This window comes from Pristis pectinata, chromosome 3 (assembly GCF_009764475.1).
Source record: "Pristis pectinata isolate sPriPec2 chromosome 3, sPriPec2.1.pri, whole genome shotgun sequence".
NCBI lineage: Eukaryota > Metazoa > Chordata > Chondrichthyes > Rhinopristiformes > Pristidae > Pristis > Pristis pectinata.
This window is the reverse complement of record NC_067407.1, coordinates 53883398-53900163: the sequence shown is the minus strand read 5'-3', so window position 1 is coordinate 53900163 and position 16766 is coordinate 53883398. Positions and strand designations below refer to the sequence as shown.

The 16766-nt window shown below is 44.7% G+C and overlaps 1 protein-coding gene across 3 annotated transcripts in view; it reads right to left on the bottom strand.

Moving 5' to 3' along the window:
• The window catches only part of LOC127567897 (regulator of G-protein signaling 8-like), a 41003-nt gene that overhangs the window by 8409 nt on the left and 15828 nt on the right, over positions 1-16766 (bottom strand). For all 3 annotated transcript variants that reach the window (XM_052011076.1, XM_052011077.1, XM_052011078.1), the window contains exons 2-4: positions 16067-16155; positions 4297-4407; positions 565-626 (exon numbers count right to left, since the gene is read on the bottom strand). In XM_052011076.1, the coding sequence (XP_051867036.1) occupies positions 565-626; positions 4297-4407; positions 16067-16155 (262 nt within the window). The remainder of the gene's footprint in view (positions 1-564; positions 627-4296; positions 4408-16066; positions 16156-16766) is intronic.

Here is a 16766-nt window from a genome sequence, read left to right as displayed (position 1 = left end):
CAATTTTGGGGTTGGGTGTGTGTGGCAGCACTCCGACTGCTGCAAAAGCACTTACCCGAAGGACCCAGCTGCTATTGTTTCCCTTCAGCTGTCGGTATTCCCAAGCCCTGCAATGCCCCTTCTCCGCCATTAAAGCCAGTCAGCTGCTAAGATCTGAAGCATGCCCTCATTAACTTGATATAATTTCCAACCTGCCTTGGAAGCACACCTCGCTTGCCTGAATTACGCTGGGAATGGGTGTGCTTTTCGTGTTGAGGTTTGGTTGCATCTTTCTAAGAACTTAATGCTCTCCTACCCACTCCTGCTCACTCTGAAGGGTAACATTCCAGCAGTCACTCTTGACATCCAAAAGGGATTGACTATAGAACAGTTTAAAAAAACTAAGAAAAAAACCTAAAACTTTTTAGTGTTAGTTTTACCAGAAAAATGTTCAATTAATTATAACATTATATCTTGAACATTATGATTTTTTATATCATCAGTTTTGGGTGGTTAATTCACTAATCACTGCTGTCATTGTACACACTGTCTCAATAGATAACCCAAAAGTTTAAGTGCACTTACACTTATGATCCAGAAGTACACGGAATGATTCTGTCCATTGCACAGCTTCCTCTGTGGACAACCTTTTGAAAACCCAGCAAAGAATAACAATTACTATCCTGACAAATCATCCCAGTCCTATATATATGTAACTTCCAAGCTTGGCTGAGAACTGATTTGTTTTCATATATATACACATCTCAATAGGTCCTGTAATTTTCTACCTATATCCAAAGGTATCATCTCATCAACCTATAGGCTACACTGAGCTCATCAGTACAGAAACAGACCAATGCTCCACGTGAACCTCCTCCCATCATGTGTCACCTCATCATCTCTCATTTTCATTCCACTCTCCCTTAGGCATTTCCCCAGCTTGCCATTGATTGCCGTATCTTAATACATTAATGTGTGGAATACATACATTACTTTGCTGCTACTAATAGTATTTATTGACAATGGTCTCCTATTATTAATAATTCAAAGGTATGGGAATGGTCTGGGACTCTGAAATAGGAGATGAACCAAGCTCCTATTGAATGGAATGGATCCAATGGGCTGATTTGGCCAACTCCTTCTCCTGTTATAACCCGTATAATTGTGTATAACTTGTGTATAATTTATATTTATCTTGTGAATGCTGCTCATATGATGCTATGTGCCTGTGATGCTGCTGAAAGTAAGTTTTTTATTGCACCTATGCATACACGTACACATGACAATGAGCTCAACTTTGTTTTGACTTTGATCTGTCCACTCTCTACTGAGAGCTTGGAGCTTTGTAGCCTTGGATGAGTGTGTTTCTGTCAAGGTAAAGGACATTCCATCCCATCAGAGTATGTCTCCAGCTCCTTCTCCCCATTTGTATCCTACTCGCAATTTTATTTTACACTAGGCCATTTCTGCAGCTCTTAATTGATCTGAACATATGTATTAGAAGCAGGAGTAGACCTCTCAGCCCCTTGAGCATGCTCCACCATTCACAAACATCATGACTCCACATTCCTATCTACCCATGATAACCTCTCAGCCCCATGCTTTTCAAGAAGCTACATATTCCTTAAACGTATTCAAAGACATTCCTTCCGATGCCCTTTGAGGAAAAGAGTTCCAAAGACTCACAACCCTCTGAGAGAAAAAAATTCACCTCACCTCTGTTGTAAATGGGCAACCTTTTATTGTTAAACAGTGGCCCCTAGTTCTAGATTCTCCCACAAGAGGAAACATTCCCTCCACATCCATACTGTCAAGACCCCCTCAGGATCTTATATATTTCAATCTTTCATTCAACCTTTCTTTTAACAAAATTGGATATTTGATTTTGCAGAAAATGTCAGAGAAAATTTGTACATACAGTTTATGCAAAGACACAATCTGAAAGGCCTCGAAATTCACACACATGATGCACTATTTTGGCCAGAGTCGTGCAGACAAATATCGATTATTTCCTGAGCAGAAAAGGATTGCAATACTTTCCAGACCAAACGGAACCACTCCAGAAATTTGACCGGGCATTTACACTTGCACAAACACCAGGATTTCTGCATCAGATGTAAGTGGAGTTGCATCATTTTTCCTTTGCAATGTTGCCCAGTAAATTAGGTCATCTTGTTCTGAGGAGCACTTGTTGACGTTTTACAGTGTTGCTCACTGAGCCAGGAGGAATTCCACACTGATTCTCTTCCTTAACTTGTCTTGTTTACACTCACAGTACTGGCCATCTCCTCTGCTCATGGATCTCCATCCCTCCCCTTAATGCCTGATTGCACCCCTCCCATCCTCAACCTCGGTGATTGAACCCTGAATCTGACTTCACGACTCTGGTACCGAGCCGCCCCAACTCCAGTCCCGACTCATTGTCTGACCTTCTGTCAGCCCTTTCTCCCTTGTGACACCCAGACTGTGGCCCAGGCCCTGGATTACTTGAGACATTCCTTGGTGCAGTACACGGAGGGACAGGTTCATGGGCTGTCTGTTGATGCAAAATGCCTTGGGCCTCAGATGTTACTGAAGTTTGCTGCAGCGAGTCTTTGTCCAAAATATCCATTGGTACATGGCATGACGACTATTTAACACATTTACCCCACACCACTGAATACCTAGGCTGATAGATTTACATTCAAAAGGTTACAAATTGTTTATTGTCTACAAAAGAGGTTCAGAGGGGGTGCTTCCTCCATAAGTCCTCTGCATAGGTCACGGAGTAAGCCCTGCAGTAGGTATTGGAGAGCACTATTCATCAACCCCCAGTCACGGAAAGGGCTTTCTGCTGGGAAGACCAGGTTACACTCAAGCCACAGGGGCTTCCTTCAGCTGTAAACGATGTGTGTGTGTGTGTGTGTGTGTGTGTGTGTGTGTGTGTGTGTGTGTGTGTGTGTGTGTGTGTGTGTGTGTTTATTTCTCTGCAAACTTTTCATACAAGTGGACATTCTATCAGGAATGGGTGACAGTGTTGCCCCTTCGCAGCCTTGCCTAGGGCCTGAGCTTGTTAACTCGGAGGGCTTTAACTGGTATTGGTATTGGTTTATTATTGTCACTTGTACCGAGGTACAGCGAAAAATTTGTCTTGCATATCGATCGTACAGATCAATTCATTACACAGTGCATTAAGGTAGTACAGGGTAAAAACAATAACGGAATACAGAGTAAAGTGTCACAGCTACAAGGAAGTGCATTACATGATTAACGGATGGTGGTACCCCCAATGGTATCACCTCGTCCAATTTTAGTACTTGTCTCTCCCACAAACCCTGCATTGATGAAGGTTGAGGGAGTGAGGAGTTGTGCTTGCCTGGCTGCTGCTAGTGTCTTAATGCACTGTCCCACTAAAACCAAGAATCAGCTTTATCCCATTGTCCCAAAATATGTTGTTATGTGTGTGGTCTGCCAGATGGAGATGCGCTTCATTTTCTGAAAGGGCTAATGACTGTGAATTGCTATATGTTATTGCTGTCTGCACATCTGCTGCCTGCTGAAAGAAAAGAAATGAGACCTAATTTGCTCATCTTTGAATCAATCTGCCTTTCAGCATAAAAATGACAGATGAAGCAGTAAAGATACAATCTGGAAAATCTCATTTTAACCTTTTCCAAAATTTGTTTCCCTGTGTTTTGATTGATTTTATTGATAGTTCATCCTCTATCTGCCACTGACCCTATCCCCACTAGAAAAGTCTTTTTAAAAATAAGAACTGCTCTGCACTTCAAGTCCAAGCTTGCCTGTGTGTTGTCTCACTCCCCCAGCCTCTCTGGTCTCGTGTTATCATTTCGCCAACTCATAGCTGACCTGGACCTTAAGTCCACTTAACCATCTTGCAACCACATTGCTCGGTACCTAACCCAGCAGAACCCAGCACTGTCCACAGCCTCCATAGGGAAACGAGCTTAATACTTCCGGCTACTTTAAGCTAATGACAAATGATCGGCATTTAACTGAAGTGATCAGCTTTCCTGTAATAAATTACAAGTGGCTAATGAACAACTATAAATTACTGAGATTTGAGTCACTTCTAAAGAGGCACGGTCTTAGTATCTGCCAAGCCCTTTCCTGTTCTGTTTACAAACAAACAGTGCAATGACGTACACTGTATTACAGATATTTCACCTGGCTGGTACATGATCTTGCAGTATAAATGGTGTCTGTTTCTTTCTGCAGTTTGACAAGGAATTTTTCTTGAATGCCTTAAGAAGTTAGAACCAATTATTTATTTCTTCCCCCCCCCCCCCCCCCCCAGTCCCAGTAACAATTACTTACTTCAAGCATCTGATCGGCTTCTCGTGTTTATTGGGGAGAAAAGCGCTGAAGTCACTGTAGGAGTCGGATTTCTGTGATAAGCAGCCCAGTCGGGTCTTCATTGCTCTGGCCCTGCGAGAACACACAACAATCCCAGTTTTTGAAAGGAATCCCTGCTTCCTGGTGCTGTACAATGAAAAACTTATTGAGGGAAATAGGCACTGCAAGGATCACAAATGATCTCTTCAAAACATCAGCACTGATCCTAAAATAACAGCAAGTCACAGATAGGCTAGGGTAGATTGAGATGAGATCATGAGTAGCCTCATCGTTTTACGGCTTTAACTCCTGATTATTCTGTTCCACTGACTGCAGCTAGAATAAAAGTGGGGAGAGACATAAAACAGGATGCCCACTTGCCATTACACTTTTATGTACACTAGGGGCCTAGGGACTGGCAGGAATGTGAAAAGATACACTGAAGCATTGCAGAAGGGCCAACCCTTGAGTTGTCAATGTTGATTTCAAGAATTAGGGACAGTTTGGGAGGAGTACTTTGACTGGGTGGGGTGTGTTCTGCCATTCCTGGTAGGATTTTGGTGGTTCCCAGAAGGTCCCATTGGGACAATCACTCCAAGGTCAATTTTCTGGGCCTCTGACCCCAGAATATTGATAGTTGTATCTGTTGGTGACCGCCAAATATTGCCTGGGAATTATTCAGCTCAAGACTGGTTTGAACTTGATCCCTGAAGGACAGGTGGCTGTGTCAGGGAGATCACATGGGACTTCAGGTGTCTGTACCAGCATCATATAGGGCAGCCAACTTTTGCATAAATGCTGGCATCGTGTTCAACGGGGTAGTGTTGGCAATGCCAGTAGAATAGGCCTTGAATGAAGAACATCAATTGTGTTTCCCACAGATAGACAAAGAAATGTAATTGTAAGACTTTGGTGGGGGACAGTGGATCAAGATGAGAGTGAGGGTTGTGGGAGAAAAGGGGGCACAATTGGAGAGGTGAGGTCAAAGAGAGGATCTGGGGATTTCAATCAGAGAAATGATTGGAGAGACTAAGAATAGGACTGTGGGGGTGAGAGGGACTGAGGACATCGGTAACAAGGAAAAGCAAAATGTTGCAGGTACTGGAAATATGAAATAAAACAGAAGCAGGAAATCCTCAGCGGATCGGGTCACATCTTTGGAGATGGGCAGGGTTAACATTTCAGGTTGATGACCTTTCATTGGGACCCTTTTGTTTCTAATAGAGTTCCAATGAAAGATCGTCAAACTAAAATACTAACCCTGTTTCTTTCTCCACAGCTGTTGCTCGATCTAGGTATTTTCTGTTTCAATTTTGAATTCCAGCAGTATTTTCCTTTTTGTTTACTTAATTCACTCGATGGAAGTGCATCTCTCTCTAAATTGTCTTCACTGACCAGATACAGGATATCAATGAGAGCCACTGTAATAATCATACAGTAATAATGTAAAATCAATGTGATAATTATTCAGTGGTCTGGTCCTTGTAAAGCTCACCAATGTAGTGACCTGTACCCATCTTATTGTGTTCTCTTTGCAAATATCTTTAATTGAATTCTACTGCGTTCACAATCTGATGTTCTGTTACTCAGTTGAATGATGAATATTCATGATTTTATTCAAATTTCTTTTGAAAGAAGGCACAGAAGCTTCATGCTACATTATAAGTAGGAGCAAGGTTGATTTCGACATCAGTCCTTTTGGTGTTGGGAATACAAATTCAGTTGTATTGTAAGCAGGCACGGTAGTGTAGTGGTTAGTGCAATGCTATTACAGTGCCAGCGACCTGAGTTCAATTTTGGCCGCTGTTTGTTCTCCCCGTGTCTGCGTGGGTTTCCTCCCACATTCCAAAGACGTACGGATTAGGAAGTTGTGGGCATGCTATGTTGGCGCTGGAAGCATGGCGACACTTGCGGTCTGCCCCAGAACACTCTACGCAAAAGATGCATTTCACTGTGTGTTTCGATGTACATGTGACTAATATAGATATTTTATCTTATCTTAAATGCCCACACGTGCATTACAAAGAAATGTAGTTGTGAGGACTTTAGTGAACCAAGAAGATAAGAAATGCATGTTCCCCATTATGATAGGCGGTGATATGCATAGAAAGAATGGTTCAAACTGTGGATGTTCACTGCTTCATTTTAAGACACCAAAGGGTCAACATATCCGCTGCAGAATCACAGTTACAACCTGCCCATGAGTAGACTGCACCTCCTGACCTGACTGGAACAAATCCGTGCAAATGAGACTCAGAATGGCAAAGGCCTCAGGCTAAGTTGTACAGTTCGGCATAACACTGACCCCCATTGAATTCAACAGCAGCTTGCTCCGCCCACTGAATCCATTAGTTTGGTCTCTGTTCACGACACCTTTCCTGAGGTGATTGTAATCGGAGCAGATGGTCGGCAGGGAAACAATGAAAATCACCCAGTCAGATGGGTGAATGCATATCGAAAGAAATCAAAAGGATTTTATTTCCTTATGTTTGAGTCGACGTAGATTTGAGAATATACTTTTTAATTGTGCGCTGAGCACTTTTGGAAATTTGATCTGGGGCAATGTGATAAAGGAAAAGGAAGATGCTTTAGCAGTCTGACTAGATTACAGAGGTGGATCAGAAACATGCACATTAATCAAGTGCATGAGGGAAACTGGGGCAGCACAGTGGCCCGACTGGTAAGGCCACTACCTTGCAGCTTCAGCGAACCAGGTTCAATCTGACATCCGGTGCTGTCTGTGCAGAGTTTGCACATTCTCCTTGTGACTGTGTAGGATTCCTCCCACATCCCAAAGAGGTATGGGTTGGTAGGTTAATTGGCTACTGTACATTACCCATGGTGTGTATGTGACTGGTACGATCTGGGAGGAGTTAGAGAGTCACAGAGAGATACAGCACAGAAACAGACCCTTTGGCTCATTGACCATCTGTTGATGGGAATATGGGGAGAATAGGTAACTGGGAATCATAGTGGGGGAATGGGATTGCACTGTGAGCCAATTTAGACCTGATGGGCTGAAGTGGGTCCCTTCAATATTGTAAGGAAAATGGAAAATTAAAGAACAAGTTAATTTAGTTGTATGTTGAAGTGTTAATGGAGCAATAACGTGGGTAGGAGATGCATTTACATCAAGTTGGTGCCTTCTTCAAAATCTGGGAGAGGTGCAATATGAAGGGAACAAGAACTTGGGATTCATATGCCTGTTTAGATTACTTTATGACTGATATAAAATGGCCCACCATGAACTCTGTATATCTTCCTCAGCTCTGCCCCGGGTCAAGCATTCAAATAGAAAATAAAAAAAATCACTGAGCTTGTTGAAATTACCGAAAAACAAACCTCCTCAGAGTTACTGAAGGCAGCTGAACAATGAAACTCCGCGTTCATGGCACAGACTGAATTCAGTTTGCATTCCCTTTCTTGGACTACTTGACATTTGTTGGCCAAAGTCCTCTTTCATTATCGTATTTCATGTTGTGTGCATCCTGTCACCCATTATGTAACGTATCATTTCCTCTTCACGGTTTAGAAACACTGCCTTAATACTCCATGCTGACCCGCAGTAGGGCAATGGATGCTGAGAGCACTTAATCAGACACCATTGCCTCTCTACCCAGCTTTCCCCTTTTTAACCTCTTTCCCCTCCCTTCCCCCTTCATCATTCCCAAACACACGTTCCGATCAATAAGCTCCCACCCTTCTGCTCATCTTTTTAGATAACACAGCCCTGGACTTCCTGGCAGTCTCTCGGGATTGAGGGTGACTTGGAAGTTGCCTGTGTGTGATTTCTTCTAACGTGAGGTGGCCGTGCATGTAAATACACATGTGCATACGCAGGCACGTGCTCTTGGCAGGCGCACACTTACACAATCTATCCACGTGCATGTAAATGCACATGTGCAGACGCAGGCACATGCATGCGCAGATGCACATGCGTGCTCTCAGCAAGCGCACACTTACACAACCTCTATCCATGTGGTCTCTACCTGCACATGTGCTTTCTATCCACACATACAAACGTGTATACAGCATACACATTTTTGCCCATAACCTGTGCCGCTGCCCTCTCCGTCGCCACTTTCCTCCCACAAACCCATCCTACTTACCCCTCCCTCCTTCAGACTTCCTTTTTATGCCTCTCACAGTTCCCCTCCCTCCTTCTCTCCCCTCTCCCTCACCCTCATATCCCCTTAGCCCAATTGCCCACGTTTTAGAAACATAGAAATATAGAAAACCTACAGCACAATTCAGGCCCTTCGGCCCACAAAGTTCTGCCGAACATGTCCTTACCTTATAAATTACTTGGCTCACACATAGCCCTCTATTTTTCTCAGCTCCATGTACCTATCCAAAAGTCTCTTAAAAGACCCTATCGTATCAGCCTCCACCACCGTTGCCGGCAGCTCATTCCACGCACTCACCACTCTCTGAGTAAAAAACTTACTCCTGACATCTCCTCTGTACCTACTCCCCAGCACCTTAAACCTGTGTCCTCTTGTGGCAACCATTTCAGCCCTGGGAAAAAGCCTCTGACTATCCACATGATCAATGCCTCTTATCATCTTATACACCTCTATCAGGTCACCTCTCATCCTCCGTCGCTCCAAGGAGAAAAGGCTGAGTTCACTCAATCTGTTTTCTTTCCTTCCTCCTCTCACCTCCAAATCTCTACCCACCTCCCCACTCCCTAATTGATGTCTCGCCCCCACCCCCACCAGTGTTTCTGCTTCCCCTTCCCACCCCACCAACCCTCCCCCTCTAGCCCCTACTCAGGTCACTTCTGGGGAAGACGAGGTTTGGCGATATTTCCCACTGACATTGTGTTCAACAGGGTAGTGTTGGCAATGCCAGTAGAATAGGCCTTACATGAGGAATATCAATTGTGTTTCCCACAGATAGAGAAAGAAATGTAATTGTTTTGGTGGACTTTGGTGGGGGACAGTGGATCAAGGCGAGAGTGAGGGTTGTGAGGGGGAAGGGGGCACAATTGGAGAGGTGAGGTCAAAGAGAGGATCTGGGGAATTTGAAATGATCCCGAGGCAAAATATTCTCCATATTCCTTGGGAGTAACGTTTGAAACAAATAGGATGTTGTCTCTGACCTCAGACTGCCTATTTCCAGGTTTAATGGGTCGGAACAAGGGGTGGGCTGCCCAACCCACCCGAATATAATCATTAAGTTGACAGCCTCCCATTTGGCAGAGATTTAATACTGGCTGACACAAGGTACTGCAGATGCTGGGATCTGGAGAAAAACACAAGCAGCTGGAGGAACTCAGCAGGTTAGGCAGCATCTTTGGAGGCAAAAGGATCCCTGCATCAGGACTGAGAGTGTAAAGGGGAGATAACCAGATTAAAAGGGTGAGGCTGGCGATAGGTGGATCCAGATGAGGAGGGGTTGATGGGCAGATGGACCAGGTGGGGGAAGGTAGGGTGGAAATAGCGACAGAGGCTGGTAGGTGGAGACGACAGAGGGCTGTAGATTATGACAAGGAAGGAAGGTGCTTTAATACTGGCCGGCTGGCTTTCCAAGCCTCAATACAGCTAGAAGCTGAAGGCATTGCTCGTAGGCCAAGGGTACCTTCCTCCCATCACACAGCTACCACCATCACAGCTGCTGTCTGTCCTCTGATACCCAGGGGTCAGAATTTCTCCCAGGATGTTTCCCCCTATCTCTCCAGCTTGTTGCCCGGAGATCAAATCCTACCCCCACTCAATCCATGGTTGCCTGCCTCCCAATTCCATTAACCTCCCTGGAATTGTTTAACTGCTCTTCAGCTGCTCTGAGGTGGACTCTCCCGGCCTCTCCTACTCCGACCCACACCGAACTGGGGCCAATTGTCCTTGTGGGAAGTTTGGGTAGGGTTGTACGAGATGTGGGAAGTCAGCCAATGTCTCTGTTTGTATCTGACCCTTGCTTTTTGCCAGATTGTGATGACGTAAAATATTGAGCAAGGAAGAAAGGGGTGAGGGAAACTGTGGGCAACTGTGCTGATTCCCAACTCCAGCAATCCCGGTTCAATCCTGACCGTGGGTGCTGTCTGTGTGGAGTTTGCACTTTTCCCAGTAGCAGCATGGGATTCCTACGCGTGCCCTGATTTCTTCCCACATCCCAAGAATGTGTGGGTTGGTAGGTAACTGGCCACTGTAAATTGCCCCTGGTAATGCAGGTGAGTGGTAAAATCTGGAGGGCAGTTGATGAAGATGTTGGGAGAATAAAGTAGGATTCGTGCAAATGGGTGCTTGATGGTCAGCACAGACTCGATGGGCTGAAGCAACACAAAGAGCTGGAGGCAGCATTTTGGGTCGAGATCCTTCATCTGGCCTAGACCCTTCACCAGGATTCCAGATGAGGAGTCTCGTCCCAGAAAGTTTCTCTCCATAGATGCTGCCTGACCTGCTGAGTTCCTCCAGCATTTTGTGTTTGTTGCTCCAGGTTCCACCATCTGCAGTCCCTTGTGTCTCAATAGGCTGAAGGGCCTGTTTCTGTGCTGCTTGACTCTGTGGCACGACCACCAGAATCTCCATTTTATTACTATTTATGTAAAAGACTTGGATGAAGGCACCAAAGGTGTGGTTGCGGAAGAGAGGTGGGGAAGTAAGTTGTGAAGAGGACACAAGGAGGCTACAAAGGCTTATCAATTGGTTAAAGAGCAGGCAAAGATTTGGTAAATGGGGAATAACGTGGGAAACTGTGAAATTGTCCGCCGTGACAGAAAAGAAGCACATTATCTAAATGATGAGAGATTGCAGAGCTCTGAGACAGAGGGAGCAGGACGTCCTAGTGCACAATCCACATAAGGCACATTTGCAGATACAACAAGTAATTAGGAAAACTAACAGAATGTTATTGTTTGTTTGTTTAGTCTTCGCTTGCTCCAGCAAGGCTCTGGCACAGTCTTCTGTTGGAAACCCAGCCCCCAGCACTTTGGCCATGGCCTGACCTAGCACATGGACTCTTTCAGTGCAGGCACTCACAGAGCAGCTCAGAGCTGGTGAGGACCCAGCCCCAGGCTCGCCAGCTGTCAGAGCCTCAGTGCTACAGACTGGGAATGCTGACTGCATTTAGAGACAACAACACATGGGTCCTGTTCAGTAAAACATTAATAATATTACATTTTAAAATGTGGCACACTAAATAAACATTCATTAAACTAAAGACAAGTTTAAGAACATTCAAGAGGCGGTGCCTCAAGAAGGCGGCATCCGTCACTAAGGACCCTCACCACCTGGGAAATGCCCTCTTCTCATTAGTACCATCGGGGAGGAGGTACAGGAGCCTGAAGACCTACAGTCAATAATTCAGAAGTAGCTTCTTCCCCTCCGCCATCAGATTTCTGAACAGTCCGTGAACCCGTGAGCGCTACCTCATTATTCCTTGTCTTGCACTGTTTATTCATTTTGTAATTTATAGTAATTTTATGTCTTTGCAGTGTACTGCTGCCACAAAACAACAAATTTCACGTCATCCAAGTCAGTGATAATAAATTTGATTCTCATTTTGATTCTGATCCTGAAGTAAACCCCAATAAGAAATTTAAAAAAACTCCGCGTGCCTTTTACCCAATTTCCCCTATTTGATTGAATGAGAATTCCTGGGCAAGTGCCCATTTTACACTCAGCAGGCACAGTTCCCAGGCTGAGAGCTGGGAAGCATTGTAGGTCTCCACGAGGAGCCCACCGGTGCAGCGCAGGAGCTGGTGGTGACAGGGCACAAGCTGGTGGGGGAAATTGGGTAAAAGGCTCGCGGAGTTTTTTTAAATTTCTTATTGGGGTTTGCTTCAGGATCAGAATCAAAATGGAACTTCTCCAGAGATACCCATGGAAACTCTGAGGGTGAACCTAGGTGTCAGGGCTGCAGATTCTTTTCCATTATTTATTTCATTTTCTAGACCGGGTGAAGAGGTCAGATTTTCTCGTCGAAGGATGTCAGCGAACTAGATGGCTTTTCTTTGAAGTATTGAGTCATAGATTCGTACCAAGCAGAAACAGGCCCTTCGGCCCATTATACCCATGCCAACTACACTAATCCCATTTACCTGCATGTGATTCGTAGCCTTCTATGCCTTGGCGATTCACATGCTTGTCTGGATGCTTCTTAAAGGTCACAGGAGTATCTGCTTCCACCACCTCCTAATGCAGTGTATTCTAGATTGCAACCTTTGTGCTCTCAGCCTGGGAACCCTGCCTGCTGAGCATAAACTGGGCACAAGCACAAGATTCCTCATTCAAACAAAGGGGGGAAATCGGCTGCCAGGAGAAAAACAAGGAGTTTTTTAAAATTTTCCTTAAGTTAACTTGAATGTTTTTTAATTTTACTTTAATTTGTGACTGTACGTTTAATGTTTTGCATGGTGAAACATTATGTTGTTAACAGTTTGTTAAACAGGATTCTCTGTGTGGGGAAAAAACATTCCCCTAAGATCCCCTCTAAATCTCCTGCCTCTCACCTTATACCTATGCCTTCTTGTTTTAGGCACCCTCGCCAAGGGAGAAAGATTCTTACTATCTTCCCCATCTATCCCCCCATAATTTTGAACATTTCTATTGGGTCACCCCTTGACCTCCTCTGCGCACAAACAAACCAATCCATTCTCTCCCTATGACTTAAGTTCTCCAACCCTGGCAAAACCCCAGTGAGTACCTTCTGCACTCTCTCCAGTACAATCACGTCCTTCCTACAGTGTGGTGACCAGAAATGCACACAGTACTCCAGCTGTAGTCTAACTAATGTTGCAACAACAATTCGGTAGTTTTGTGGTCATCATTACTCATGTCTAGGGTTTATCTTAAATCAAAATATTATGTGAATTTAAATTCCAAAGCCATCGCGGCAGGATTTGAAGTCGAATTTCTTCATTACTGACCCAGTAAATTAACCACTCCGTCACCACTGTACCCTGCCACATTATCCTTCAATGTAAATCAGATCATATATCTTTATTAGTCACATATACATCGAAACACACAGTGAAATACATCTTTTGCGTAGAGTGTTCTGGGGGCAGCCCGCAAGTGTCACCACGCTTCCAGCACCAACATAGCATGCCCACAACTTCCTAACCCGTACATCTTTGGAATGTGGGAGGAAACCGAGCACCCGGAGGAAACCCATGTAGACACGGGGAGAACATACAAATTCCTTACAGACAGTGGCGGGAATTGAACCTGGATCACTGGCGCTTTAATAGCGTTACGCTAACTGCTACACTACCAATGATTCTAAGCCAAGGAACCATTTTTCATTTTCTACACCTTGCACTTGTAGAACTTTGGTTTGCCGTGTAACGAAGTCTTGTTATCTTTGGCATATACAGCAGGGCAACACTGCACTGATGCAGGTAATAACATCTCATCCCAAGAAGGCCCATGGCATTTTCCACTTCTATCCTGGCTCTTACATTGCTCTCATTGTATCTGCACTCAGCTGCTGTGATTGTAGTGTGCACTGATGTCGTGTGAGGAGCCAGGGAAGTACATGGGTGCCCTTGTCTACAGGATCCACCTGCCCCAGGTAGTGTGGACTGCAGAAAATTCAGGGTACAGTGGTGCAGCTAGTAGAGCCACTGCCTCACAGCGCTGGGGACCCAGGTTCAATCCTGACCTCGGGTGCCGTCTGTGTGGAGTTTTCACGAACTCCCTGTGACTATATGTCCTCTGGATGCTCTGGCTTCCTCCCCACATCCCAAAGATCTGGGGGGGGGGGGGGGGGGGGGGGGGTTGGTAGCTTAATTGACCACTGTAAATTGCTTTTAGTTTATAGGTGTGTGGCAGAATCCGTGGGGAGTTGATGAGAATGTGGAAAGAATAAATAATGGGAATAATGTAGGATTAGTGTGAATGGATGGCGAGAAGTTGGTGGGTGAAAGGTCCGTTGCCGTGCTGTATCTCGCTGTGACTCCGAGGTGTCGAGGAGTGTGGACTCCCTCAGGATGTCCCTCAGGAGTAAGCCGTGCTCCTCAGTAATATAGCATTCAGAATGAAGAAATCCTTCTCATGATCCATATAAAAGTACACATTGAGGGAGTGGAATGGTTCCCTGTTCGGGAAGGGGTCTGGGTTCATTGTGGGAACTCTGGGCTTTTGGGGAGCCAGCAATGCTGGAACATCCCAGTGCCCGAGATGCCACCTGTTCCCCACTGAGGTCAAACCTGGTGAATTCATTCCTTTGTGAATACAGTGATATGGCAGGTCTCTCTGATGCTGCGGTGAAGCAAGATGTGGCAGAGGTTTGCTGTGACCACTTTGAAAGATCGTGTGGGGAGGCAAGTGACAGTCCACATGACCTTGACCTCCACAGAGACATCAGTTTGGGTCCCAGACCATGGCAACTGTATTCTGGCAGTATGTCGCATATCTTGGTGATGACATCCTTGGAAAAGCTGAATCCATGAATATGTTATCGATCAGGGAAATGCAGGTTGGATATGGTGCCTCTCAAAATTCTGTGGGACTAGGCTATTCATTGCTGGCAATGTCTTTGCCTCCTGTCTTGAGGTCCCAGCCCCATCCTGAGTGGCCATACCAACACCCCCAGTAATGTCGAACTACCAGTGGTGTCACTGCTGAGGTGCCCATTGAATGAGCATCTGAGCAGCTAAAGGTTGGAGATAGCCAGCTCTGTAGATGTGAGCATGATATATGCACTTTGGAGGGTATCTGAGCAGCTTGCAGCAAGTTCTGAAATTGCCCAGTCAACTTTCCTGATGTCAGCAGAGTTTCCCATTAAATAGCAAGAAAAACAACAAAAACTGCAGAGTTCTTTCAGCTTTCTGCTTTGTTCCTGATTCTAGCATCTGAGGTCTCTTTTGTCTTCAAACACGCATGATGTTCTTAGTTCTACTGAGATTGCATAACAATGATCATCATTGGCGATCTGAGCTCCAATTATGTCCGTGTGGTTGGAATTGGTTGTTACCTGAATAATGACTGATGCTGTTTTTGATAAGCAAATTAACATGGATCACAAACCCAGCCCAATTTTGTACCTTCATTTGGAAATGTTTGCCAGCAGTATCTACCCAGGGTAAAATTACATTTTGGAGGATTAGCGCTAAAGAACAGGTGTTGCACAAATCACTTTCTAGGCTTGTGTGGGGTCTCATCTCAACAGGAGTATAAGCTATCATCTGATACCCTTCTTAAGTTGTCATTCCTCATAGTTCAGTCATGCTATTGTGCACACTGTTCCTATGCATTTCAGCATCAACATTTCTTCCAAGCATCATTAACTTATTCTACCATTTTTTGTTAACATGTCTGGCTCATTCCAGTATGGTTGGGAGCAGGATCCAAGTGGTTAGCCTCTCTTGCCCCCCAGTATGCTGATCTAACTGACCCCCAGTCATCTCAAACTGGTGATCAAAACTGGGACCCCTGAGCTGAATAATTCAATTGACCTTGGCACCTACATAGACTTTTTTATTATTCTGAATAAAGCAGTGAGTGATCATGGGTTACTGAATTGTGCACATTAGTCAACAAAGCGTCTGCCTAATGATAGCTTTGAAAAGCACAGGTCCCAGCGAATCTTTGACAGCAGATTAATGCTGGCACAGTGGCCCAGCGGAAACCCAGTTGAATTTGGCATAGCCTTTCGCAAATCTAACCCAAGCCAGCTCCCTGTAAGGTTCCCATTGCGGGCGTGGGTAGACTCTATTAAAATCGGGCAGTGGATCTGAATGAGCAGCATTCCAGTTGGACTGTCACAGCGTGAAAAGCCAATGGGAAAGAAAATAAAACAGACTCACTGTGTTGTGCTGGTCTTTTTCTTGGTGGGTTTTCCTTTGTGAATTCCGTAGTCGGGTAAGCTGTCTGTCGGAAGCTGTGACAAGCTGAGCTGTGGAAACAGGAAAAGCAGGCCGAAAGATTTTTTTTATCAACTTGCTCATCAATACAGATTCTTAAGAATATTTTTTTAAGTGCTTTCTTATTACTAGGAATATCAACTGACATAAGGAAGACACTCTATTGCCTTCAGCACAAAAATATTTGTCACCCACCATTAACCAAACCTACAACTCGTGTGCATCTTACTTTTACTTCTGAGCAGCTAGGACATATTAGCCTTTTATTTAGTGTGTGCCTCTCATATTTCCAAAAATTACTGATGGCAGTTTGTACAGGAATAACTTGTTTTGATTATTGTGCTCAGAATGAATTCAACTAAATATGAATGACAAATAGTTTGTTTTCCCCCTGGATTATGTGAAGTCAGCTGAATCTGGCCAGAATAGTAGGGTTTATTTTTAGTTAGGATGCAAAGCAAGAACACTCCTGTATCAGAAACAAACTATAGCACTTTCTCTTTGAGGGCATTGTGCCTTTTGCTACCGTTTCTATCGGGGATACAGATAACTGCATTTGCAAAAGAAACGGCAGCAATGGGAAAGGGATTCTTAATGAAGAACAAGCCAACCTTCACATTATCGTTCCCTGAAGGCCAAAGCA